Source organism: Myotis davidii, unplaced genomic scaffold, assembly GCF_000327345.1.
Source record: "Myotis davidii unplaced genomic scaffold, ASM32734v1 scaffold130, whole genome shotgun sequence".
Taxonomy (NCBI): domain Eukaryota; kingdom Metazoa; phylum Chordata; class Mammalia; order Chiroptera; family Vespertilionidae; genus Myotis; species Myotis davidii.
The window spans coordinates 1,324,834-1,337,481 of NW_006285040.1; the positions used below are offsets into that span (position 1 = coordinate 1,324,834).

General features: G+C 35.4%; 1 protein-coding gene across 3 annotated transcripts in view; it reads right to left on the reverse strand.

Annotated features, from left to right (window-relative positions):
- The window catches only part of DMXL1 (Dmx like 1), a 133,703-nt gene that overhangs the window by 98,518 nt on the left and 22,537 nt on the right, over positions 1–12,648 (reverse strand). For all 3 annotated transcript variants that reach the window (XM_006755261.2, XM_015558446.1, XM_006755262.2), the window contains exons 5-9: positions 10,554–10,620; positions 8,883–9,061; positions 5,342–5,531; positions 3,203–3,371; positions 331–543 (exon numbers count right to left, since the gene is read on the reverse strand). In XM_006755261.2, coding sequence (XP_006755324.1) covers positions 331–543; positions 3,203–3,371; positions 5,342–5,531; positions 8,883–9,061; positions 10,554–10,620 — 818 coding nt within the window. The remainder of the gene's footprint in view (positions 1–330; positions 544–3,202; positions 3,372–5,341; positions 5,532–8,882; positions 9,062–10,553; positions 10,621–12,648) is intronic.

The following is a 12,648-nucleotide window of genomic DNA, read 5'->3' on the forward strand; positions in this document are numbered from 1 at the left end:
TAGATGGTCAAACTGCAGGGGGGAGGTCCGGGAGGGTAGGGGGGTGGAAGGGGGGATAAGAGATCAACCAAAGGACTTGTATGCGTGCATATAGGCATAACCAATGGACATAAGACACTGGGGGGTAGGGGAGGCCAGGGGATTGTCAAGGGCGGGGGAAAAAAGGAGACATATGTAATACCCTTTGTAATACTTTAAGCAATAAAACAATTAAAAAATTAAAAAATAAATAAATAAAGTATTTCTGACAGTAGCTAGTGTTTCCCTAATATAAGAATCTTTACTATTTTGAACAAAAATTTACTTTTTTTATCCTTCTTAAAGCTTTACCTTCATCAGATTTTACATCTGCTTGATTAGAGTCTTCCACACTGGCCTCAGAAGATGGTTGTTCAAAACTTTTTCTAAGTTGTTGTAAAAAGACTTCCATGGACAAAGTAAAATGTAACTCTTTATTGTTTAGCCAGTGTACCACAAAAGGTCCATTCTTCTGTTCATTTTCACTTAGACTTAGAGATGTAATAGAAGGAAGAAGTGGAATATCTGTAAAGAACAACAAAAGCAACAAAATTAAAATTTCTATTATTCTAGCATACAAACATCCAGGTCTCCTATTTTTATTGACTGCTATATTTACTTTTAGACCTCTGCAATACATTTTATTTAACCTATAAATAAGACTCCCAACATAATGACTGCCACAACTATTATTAAAGAAAACAAATGGTAAATTTAATATACCTATTATAAAAGAGGTAAAATTATGTATTCTAGGTCATATAACATACTTTATTTTTATATGCATAATTTTCTTTAGTTCTAAAAATAATCTCATTAAGAAATGTCTATCATTTATAGACATCTTAATAAGAATGTCTTCATTTATACATACACTTTGGTAAGAAACATTTTAACCTATCTACCATGCACACGCCATCATCATGATGGCAAAGGAACTAATAAGTTATCTGAACAGCAACAACTTTCTTTCTTAATAGACAGACATATTAACTTTTGTAATAGCCCACCCATCTAGTTCTAAGATAGACACTACTTATTTATTAGCATCAAGATTGAAGTTGGAAAAGTGAAATTGAGGTTCCCTTATGTTCAAAATGGCTTTAAAAACAAACTAATTCAGCTAAAACAATAATTGTTCCTTGGTATTTTTTATATAATTGCTAAAGTAAGCATACTGAAGTACAAATTCAAAATAAGTTATGACAAACCATGATCTCTAATTTAAAAAGGAAAGAAAAATTTGTCTATCATATTAAATCACATCTAAATCTTTCTCATGCTGATAAACAGTAAAGGATGAAATGGATTCAGGGAATGTAAACTGATTCTATGCTTCATGAGAGCAAGGATCAGATCTGTTTTGTAACTCTAGTTCCTACCACTATCTTTAATTCCTATACTGGTACAGACTAAACACTCAATAAAAGCCTAGAGGGACTGAACTACCAATTCCATTGTTCCTAGGTGGATACACACTACTGCCAGGAATTAAGAAAATGCCCTCAAGAATACTAATGGGTAGAATTTTCTAATTTTTGACTTACAATCAAATCAAAAGAAACCAGCATGTCTCTAATAGACTGCATTCCTGGTTGTAAAGTACACAAGGAGGGGCTAATACTGGATTTTAGCAGAAGCATTCTGGCTAAACAAAAAACCACCTCACATTTTTTTTTGTCTCCTGACCTTACTTGAAGGATTTGATTAGTCATTTTTATGAGAAATCTTCGTGGAAAGGATATAAGTACTAGAATGAATAGAACATACTCTTAGGAGCTCCTCTCCTGTTTCTATTTCTATTGATGGGCAAATAAGTGAAGCCAAATCTGAAAGTGGGCTTTAAATAAGAAATAAAGCATCCAGAAAGGTAATTCCAATAGATTCAATTTCAGGAAATGGATTTTCCATAAGGTCTATTCTACCTGCTAGTATTATTTTGCTTTGACTTGCTCTATACGTAGGGATTTTCCTTTGGTACAATCTAAGAAAGGTTTTAGAACTTTCCTTATTGGAAGATAGTCATCAAGGAGCTGCTACATGGGAACTAAGGTTTTCCTTTTACGTAATTTTGTAGCCTTTTCATTAATGTGAGAATTTAAGCTTTCTACCAGTATATTTTCAAAATACTGTCTTTTGCTCAGCAGATACTCAAAATGATTCTACTGACCTTAGAATTGCCTCTGTCAATGTGTATCTTTTGATAAAGGTAATGATATTTTCCAAGCCTATATAATTTTTAAATAAAAATAATTCAATACTCTCTCCTTTACACTTTCTTGGTTCATGGATTCTTTTAGGGCTGGTAGCTCTACAATGTTAACTTATCAGAGTACTTCTCACTTTAATTCAAGTAACTAATGGACCATACTTATTGCTATGTTTCTTTGAAGAATACAATCCAGCAAATCCAGTGTGCTACATGAAAACAGATGTTGCTAAATTTATGCTTAAGAATATCCCAAAATATATAAAAACTTATCAATAGTGGTTATCTTCTAGGGAGAAAAACTAGGTTGGATAGAGGTGAAAAAAGGCTTTTACTTTTTACTTTCTGTACAGATGGTATTAATCATATGCAAATATTTTTTTTAATTTTTTCCCAGTAGTATTCTAAGGTTCTACTTTAAATGACCCAGCTGTGATCAGTTGGTTTCTAAACTTGCACAAAATATTTACTAAAATGATAAGCACTTAAGTTCTTCAAATTTATAGACAGATCCAGATATTCTAATCTTCAATCCAATAGTACATATTTGACTTTAGAAATAAGTTTCTTAATTCTTCCATTTATATCTTCTACATATTTCTGCTCTATTTCTGAAAAGGTTTCAAAGATCAAGTACTAAACACACTGATTTATTTTAACAACTATAAATAATTATAAAATACCACTCTGTGATGTTAACATCTGTGTTAAGAATTAGCTCAAATCTCAAATTTGAATAAACTACTGAAGAATCTCAATGGCTAATCAAGATCTTAAATGACAAGCCAAATCATAGCCTTCAGGAGAAAAAATAAATAAAAATCTCATCTTGTATAACCAGTGAGTTGGCTATAATGAAAAATTAACTAAGAAAGTCACCTCCAATTTTTTTACCTAATTATAACTAAAAGTATAACTTGTTATCAAAATCAATCTACTCGATTCCAAAAACATTTTTGAACAGTGCTTTATTACCCGTGGCTGGGTTGATGCTGGCTGCAATATGAAAGTGGCAAAGTGCATTGGCATGCAGTGGAGTGTTCCTGTGGACGTGATGAGGATCCTGCTGATGTGGCAGGTATCCGGTATGTGCTACAAGTGCAAGAGATCTCCTTCGACCTCTACGAAAATGTCTCAGATTTACCTGTGTGAATAAACAAAGCAAAACTAATGCCTATATTGACATAGGATATATGTATAGGTTACATAATGACTGTTAGACATTACAGATATTCTATTTCAGATGAGTTTATATGTACATTTGTACATAAATATTTTTCAGTAGTTTTGAACAGCTAATTTGAAACCTAAAGAAGCTTGGAGCTTAAACTGCCTGACTCTTAATTATTACAATACATTGCAATTTTTATTTGGTTTATTTTCTTATAAGTAATTTCCCAAACTTAAAAGAAAAGTTTACAATAAAGTGTCTGTGGACAATGACGTCTCTATGTACACTGTTTTCTTTGTATCCACAGCTTACTCCCTATGACCAGAAAGCATTGGATAATATCACCATAATAAATTAGGGTTTTATTTCACAACTAGGGGCCCAGTGAACAAATTTGTGCATCTTGAAAGGAACTATGGGCTGTGAGGCTGCACTGGGCACAGGGGCAGGTCTTAGCCCATCCTCTGTGCCCCCGCCTTGCCCCTCCTACCTTAGCCCCTAGCCTCTTGTCTGCCAGCAGCTCTGCTCTTGCCGCCACCACTCCCACACACTGACAGCATCAGCCCCGCTTGTACCTGCTGATGATGCAGAGCGATTTGGGCCAGCACCAGCAGTAGGTGTGAGCAGCGGCTCCAGTGCAGACAGTGGGTGTGAGAGGTGGCTGCAGGCCCCGATCGCCCCTCAGGACCAGGGGTAGGTGGAGAAGCCCTGAGGGGTGATCAGGGCCAGCAGCTGCCACTCGCACCTGCTGATCACACCGAGCAATTGGTGCTGGTGCCAGGCGATCTGTGCCAGTGCTGGGTGATCAGTGCTGGCACCAGGTGCCAGCAGCAGGTGAAAGCAGGGCCAGCACTGGAAGCAGGTGTGAGCACCAGGCGAGACCACCGTGCATGGGAGTAAAGAATTTTCAATAACCACCACAGGCTTGCCCCGATGACAGCGACCAGTGCCCCACCTTGGTCTGGTGCCCCCACTCATCTGCTCCACCATCCTGCCACAGCCAATGACCGCCATGTTCCGCACGTGCCCCCTGGTGGTCAGCACACATCATAACAACTGGTTGTTTGGTTGTTCTGCTATTCAGTCTATTTTCATATTAGCCTTTTATTATATAAGATTTACAAAGCATTTTCAGAGATTATCTCATTTTACCCATAAGGCAGACACTGAAAATATTTTTATTCTCATCTTTCAGATGATAAAATAGTTTATAAACCCAAGATCTAGAAGTAGACAAGAATCTCCGGATTTTTAGTTGTTGAGTCTCCATGCATATATATTTCATAATATTCTGAGCCATTAGAATACTATACTAATTTGAAAAAAAATTTGTTCCATAATCATACAAAGCATTCAAAGATAAATCATTTTTAGATCACCTCCTGTTTTCAATATTAAGAAAATAATAAAAAGAATCTGTATTACTAGTCAGTGTTCGATTAGTTCAAACATCAAAAATTGACTTTTACTTTCTACACCACTTAGTAAAATAAATACTCCAAGTTCTGAGGGGTTCTAAAGATAACAACTGTACAACAGAATCTGACAAACTCCTCTAATCATTCCTGTAATTAAGACAGGACAAAACACCCCAAGCTCTAAAGAAATAATAAATAAAAAATTCTTACAATCCCACCTTTGCTTTCTCAGATTTTAATTTACTTTATGTTATTTTAGCTAAGACAAGTACAAGCATCCTTTTGTTATCATAACCTAAGATTAACTTCATAATTATAAGTATTTTTTTTTGCTCCAGACAAAATCCTTAAGAATACTTTTTAAACCAAATAAAACTGAAAATTTTTGAGATATTCTTAAGACATATGTATTTTTTATAACTATCCATGCGACTTTGAATATTAATTAGGATAAATGTTATAAAAAAGGCAATGTACAAAAAGTTTTAAAACTTGTAGGAAATAACATTTAACAAAAACACTCACATCTAAAGTGTTTTGAACTCGTTCTTTACTGGAAGCATTTCTCTCGAACTTATTTGTTAAATTAAGTGGTTCAGTCCAATGATTGCTATCACCTCCATAAAGTAAACAGTCATTTGGTAAAAATGTCTCTACCCAAAGACGACACACATTATCTTTGCAGCAAGTCAACAGCACATTGCATACAGAAGCCCTAAGGAATAAAAACATATTAGAGGCAAAAATATAAATTTTACATAATATCACATTCTACAATATTTCTAAAATGCTACAGTATTTCTAAAATGCACAGAACTAAGGTACTGATGAAGAAAATATCAATATACATTTATACAATGTATTTAATCAAAACCACTACAATTGAGTGGGTATGTGGTTTCACCACATCAAATGCTTGCTAACCTATTTCTTTTCTGCCTAGAATTAGATAGTTCTTGTTTCAGCCATCTAAGATTTTTCTTACTGCTGAAGAATAAAGATTGAGATCATGCCACAATCCCTCGGTTAATATTTTTCAAAAAAACAACCCACATCTATTAAAATTTCCTGATTTATTCAGTGGATGGATATTTGAATTATTTCATAATGCTTCGCTTTTACTTCCTGTACAGGCACATGTACACTGGTCCCTAACAGGCTACATTAACTAGTATACTTATTCTCTCCTTGCCTAACACATATGCCAAAATAGTGAATAGAAAGAATAGAAAATCCATGATATAATAAGTACAGCCACCTGCTTCCGTAGTCATTCGTGATTTTCAGTGAATTGACTATCTTGCCACCCCACAAAATAAAATCAAAACCAACTGCACATATATTAATAAGATCCATAAGCATTAAGAGTTCAAGCTTGAAATTCTATTCACAAAGACTACCTCCTATCAGGACACTCTGCAAATTTAGAAAAAAAGAAGGCACAATATCCTGTAGTATTATAGTTTTATTAAAATACATATTTAAATACATTTGATTATAAAATGAGCAATCAGTAGAAGGCTTCTATCAGGTAATTCAGTAAGTCAAATTTTTAAAAAAGGAAATAAAAATATTCTGTAGCAGTCACTTTGTTAAACCTGATTTAAAAAGAATAGCAAAGGGGAAGAAAAGAGAAGACAGCATGTTTTATTCTGATTGCTCTTTCCTTCAGCTTTCCTTCTATATTCTCTCACCTCTCCTTCCTCCCCCTTCCTTCCCTTGTCTACTCCCTTTTCTTCCTTCTCCAGCTACTCCCTGGGCTTCTCTCCCTCAAGTCTCAGCTTCTCCTCCTCTCCAGGCTACCCTCTCTTTCTCCTGTCCCTTCAGTTCTCTCCACTTCTTAGAGCCCTTCCTTCATTCCTTTTTCTCTAGTCCACTCTGCCCTTTTCCTACCCGTCCCCATTTCCCTCTTGGGTTTCTCTAGTACATTCACACACACAGGCAGTGGCAATGAAACTAAAAGTAAGAAAACAGAAACAGAAGGAAATACATCAAAAGGAAATATATAGAAAGTTCAAGGTTCATCGTGCCCATTAGTAAAGGGCAGAATGGAAAGGCTTACCATGGAAAAGCAGAAGGTAGGAGACTAAAGTGCTGAATAGACAACAACCCAAGTAGTATAAGAATTTAGGTATGGGCAACGAAGTAAGAAAGAAAGGTGTACAACTCAGAAGCATGGAGAGGGCTTTGACCCTGGAATGTGGGTGTCCCAGCTGACTTTCCTTAGGATGCTAGGCCTACAGTCAATGTGAACAGCTAGCATGTAAGAAATATTCTGATCTACTTGAGGCATTTCTCTGGCAATACCTTCCTTCCTCACATCTTCATCTGGGTATCTTATTTTTCTTCAATGGCATATCATTGAAGATAAAAAATAAAAAAGGTTTAAGCTTATAGAAGGCAACCATGTGATGGGTGTAACAACAGGCTAAGATAGTTTGAAACTGTCATCTAAACCAACTTTTGAAGGTTTCTGGAGGATATAAACAAATCTCCCAACCTGTCCTACATTCGTCAGTTTTTAATTAGTAAAGATGCTTATTTAAACACTTCTCCATTATTCTTTCTCAAACCAACAGTCCCTTACATAATGTATTACCATTTGGTCAAGCATCTCTTTTTCTTAATTTAATCCTCACCCAGTATTTTTCCATTGATTTTTTGGGGGAGAAAGAGAGAGAAATATCAATGTGAGAGAGACACATCAATTGGTTGCCTCCCACATATGCTCTGAGCAGGGCTGGGGATCAAACCTGCATTGCAGAACTCTTCACCCTTCAGACTGTTGCTCTAATCACTGGGAAACAGGCTAGAGCTGGTTGAGCATCTTAATTTTATGTGAAAAACAAACCACCTATATCACTTGCTCAGTGAAGATGCCATATTAAAAAGAACAATGGTCTTTGATGGGATCTCTTTCTCCTGAGAAAGGGTCAGCCTTCTCACTATGTATATCTGCAGGCAGTAGGCAATTGGTAAAACAAAAAAGAAAACTGAGAGAGCGCAGTTAAGCTGATTCTTAAGTCACATGGATCCAAGAGTAAAATTCTGGAGACCTCTAAAAGATGCCATAACAAACAGAAAATTCCAGTTCTAGATCACAGTTCCCTGTGCTTCAAATCTTAGTTGGTAAGAGATAAAATGAACCCAGGGAGTAAAAAAACAACCAAAGAAAAAACTGGTATGCCTTATTACTGTTATCAGGCATTTGTAATGGCCCAGTGTAAGGCATCTGGCCTTGTCTCCACTGTGACCATTTTTGCCAACACTGAGTGAACTTGGTCAGGAGCAGATGTACCTGTCCTCTCTTAAAAGACACAATACTATATAAGCCTCTTTTTCAGTACGCTGGTAGTCTAACATTAGTGAATGAAAACTTGGGATATAGCAGAAGAAATCAGCCTCTGAAATGTTGTTATCTTCAGATACTTCTAAAAGGTATAAGTCAATGGTTGAGCGTCGACCCATGAACCAGGAGGTCAAGGTTCGACTCCTGGTCACAGCACATGCCCAGGTTACAAGTTAAATCCCCGGTGGGGGGCTGCAGGAGGCAGTCAATCAATGATTTTCTCTCTCTCTCTCTCTCTCTCTCTCATCATTGATGTTTCTCTCCCTCTCTCCCTCTTCCTTCCTCACTCTGAAATTTAAAAAATAAAAAAGGTTCACAGTTGCAATGACAGCTATTTTCACTGGGGTATTTTTTTTAACCAGAGGAAATACACATAGAAAGAAGACGACAAGGGAGTAAAAAATGTGAAAAGTTCCAAGCAAACAACAATATGAAGAATGATTATGGGATAAAAGAATTAGATACATAAGACAGAGAAGATCAAGATGCACAACTCTGTCACTTAAAAACATCTAAAATTGAAGTATATTATCCTTTCACATGGCTCTCCTCTTAACTGCCTCATGGCCAGAGGGCTACAAGCCAGGGACCATGTAATATTACTTGAATCTTCATAGGCAAAGTCCTATACCTATGGGTTCTCAAAATAAGAAAAGTAGTCAAAGTTATAAAGATGATGTTCTCTTAATACGTGGGAAATATTACTAAAACACTGACCTAGGCATGTATTTACTTGTTTTACGCCAGGAAAATCCATTTACAGCTCGAGGATGGGCCAGATATACAAAAGAAAAGTCAATTTCTCCTTGGGATTGTTTTTCTGAACTTTTATCTGGAGACGTAACAGTTGTCCGCCAGTTTTCTACATTATACCATACCTTTAAAAGACAGTCATCCTAAGAGAGAGAAAAAAAACAAACAAACAGAAAAACATCCACATCAAAATTAAAGATTAAGTAAAATAGCAAAGGTAAGGTTTTTCTCCTCAATCACAGCAACTTAAAAATGGGGAAAGGGGTTGTGCATAGATAAACTATGTAGAAAATCTCTGATTTTGACACTTTTCTATTAGCATTCCTTAACTATGCTTTGAGAATTAAGGTGTGTGAATGTGTGTATTTAGCAAGGGTTGGTTCAAGGAAAATTCTATTTACTATATACTATGAAAAACAGTCATTCAGAAAACTGAAAGATGAAGTTAAGGGCACTTTTTCCATTTAGCCAAGTATCAAATAAGAAAACATTACTACTGACAAACTTAAAAAGACTGATAATATCTGAAAACAAGGACAATTTTCATGAAATATCATATGAATGTTCAAAGAAAATGTTGAAGATGATAAGAAGTAGTTAACTACTACTACTATATTAAATAATCTAAGTAAAATCAAAATTACATCTCCTAATTTTGGATGTAAGAGAAGAACAAGGGAGACTAAAACACACCATGTTTTACTCTTAAGCTGTAATTACATTACCACCTGTAATATCAACCTGAATAAACAGCTCCACTTCTAAGAAAACCTCACTAAGGCCCAGTCAATGTGGCTTAGTGGTTGAGTTTCCATGACCCAGGAGGTCACGGTTAGATTCCCAGTTAGGGCACATGCCTGGTGTTGCTGGCTCAATTCCCCATAGGGGGCATGTAGGAGGCAGCCAATCGATTGATGTTTCCATCTCTCTCTCTCTCTCCCTTCATCTCTCTGGAAATCAATAAAAACATATTTTTTTAAAACCCACTGAAGATTTAGAGTATCTCACATTCTTAATTTTCAGAAGGCTTTGAGCAATGAGAGTAATTTCAGAACAATAGCCTCAACTGTGCATTAACTGCTCTGTAAACCAATAATTAAAAATAAAATCATTTCAAAGAAATACATTATTCTGAAATCAATAGATAATAACAAAGAAAATAATTACATATGTCCTTCTGGAAAGTCTGTAAACTCTTATAGCTTAAATACAGCTTATATATGTCAGCTTAAAGATAATATAAATAGTAGCAACAGTTTATAGACAGTATACTACATGCAGGACACTATGCCAGTCACTTTACATATACTGTCTAAATTAATCCTATGTGAATGACCTGAAGAAGCTATTATTATCCTCAGTTTACACATGAGAAAACCAAGGCTCAAAGAGATTAACTACTTACTGAATATCAAAAAGTTGGTAAATGGTAGATTTATAACCAGATTACTTTTAAGTCTATGCTGTTTTAATTATACTATACTACCTTTTAACACAATAACGTTGAGCCAATTTTTGCTATTAACATTTTAAACAGAAAATATTTTCAACTTAAGAATAAAGCCGATTAATGTTTATATGAAGTTTTAAAATAATCCATAAACACAATTTGGCAATAGCAGTTTCTTAAATTACCTTCCCAGCGGTGGCAAAAAATTCTCCATCTGGTGAAAATTTCATTAAATGAATTTGAGAAGCAGTTCTGTAAATTAAACAAAGAACAATTGACAAGGAAAAATAAGAAATAATTCAGTATTACTCCACTAAACTATACTCAGCAATTTCTTCAAATAATAAAACTTTCTAGGGGTAGGGGAGGCCAGGGGATTGTCAAGGGCGGAAAAAAAAAAGGACACATATGTAATACCCTTTGTAATACTTTAAGCAATAAAAAAAAAGAGAAAGAAACAGAGAAATCAGGACATTCATGAAAATTTTTCAAATAAAACTTTTTTTCCTAAGCAAAAAAAACCAACAACTTTCTAATAACACAAGTTACACACTCACTTTTAAGTATAACTCTTAAATATAAATTTTAAAATATAAAACTTTACATTACATATAGAGATTATTTTTATGTCTAAATATCCATACATAAGAATCATACAAGGAATGACTTGTAGTCTTTAAAACTTAAGACCAGCCCTGGCCAGTGTGGCTCAGTTGGTTGGAGCATTGTCCAGTACACCAAAAAGTTTCAGGTTCAATTCTTGGTCAGGGCACATACATAGGTTTTGGGTTCAATCCCCAGTCAGGGAGCATATGGGAGGCGATGGATCAATGTTTCTCTCTCACATCAATGTTTCCTTCTCTCCCTTCTTTCTAGAAAAAATTAAATTAAATTAAATTTAAAAAAATCAATAAATACATCCTTGGTTATTAAAAAATAAATAAAACTTAAGACCAGAATCATAGCTCTCATTCCCTCAGAATGTGAAAGAATGATTTTATTTTTAATCTGGAATCTAATATCCAGAGCCACAGATAATCTATATTCCACAATACATTTTCAGGGACAAATCAGTATTTTAAGATGAATTCTGCCTGAAGGCAGCATTTGACTAATTAAAGATTATGTGTGGGTTAATGGCCATCATAAACTCAGCCTGCCAGCTTCACCTGTATACTTGGTAAGTACTAGTTTTTCTTCTCCAAGGAGCTTTGGCTCATTTCCCTTCATTGCCTTCCCTTCTAGCTACCCATATATGCTGATCCCAAGACACTTCTAACTATCTTCGCTTTCCTTTTCTTAACCAAGTTCATGCTTAAATTCATCCTAAAATTATTTGTAAAGATGACTTCTGTCATAACTCAGCACAAATAACTTTTTCCTCATTTTAAATGCAATAAATACATAGTAGAAAATATTGATACAGACGGATAAGAAAATGAAATCATCTATAGTGTCAAAGAAAACCACTCAACATTTTATTTTATTTTATTTTAAAATAAATTTTATTGATTTTAGAGAGGATAGGAGAGGCAGAAAGAGATAGAAACATCAATGATAAGAGAGAATCATTGAGTGACTGCCTCCAGCACGTCCCCTACTGGGGATCAAGCCCGCAACCCAGGCATGGTGCCCTTGGCCGAAATCGAACCTGGGACTTTCAGTCCGCAGGCCGACGCTCTATCCATTGAGCCAAACCAGCTATGGCACCACTCTTAACATTTTAATACACAGAATTCCAGATGCTTCTGTCCACTCTCCCTTATCTACTTCCTATAGGACAGTGGTTCTCAACCTTCTGGCCCTTTAAATACAGTTCGTCATGTTGTGACCCAACCATAAAATTATTTTCGTTGCTATTTCATAACTGTATTGTTGCTCTTGTTATGAATGGTAATGTACCGTATTTGCCGGCGTATAAGACGACTGGGCGTATAAGACGACCCCCTAACATTTCCACTCAAAATACAGAGTTTGTTATATACTCGCCGTATAAGACTACCCCCTCTTCCGCACACCTTCCACACACCAAATAAAAGGTAAAACAATATCAGATTTGATTTTAACATTTTAATTTATATTCAAATGCTTATGACATGCAGGAAAACTGTCACAAGGCTGTATGTAATCAAACATATACATAAAACAGTGCAAGTTTATTACCGGTAAACATACCGGTAATTCACTAAAGAAAACACACTCTATAGACTGGTACCGTAGATGCTTCTCAGGAACACAGGCAAGCAGCCCACAACCTAGAGGGACTGTCAATGATAGAAG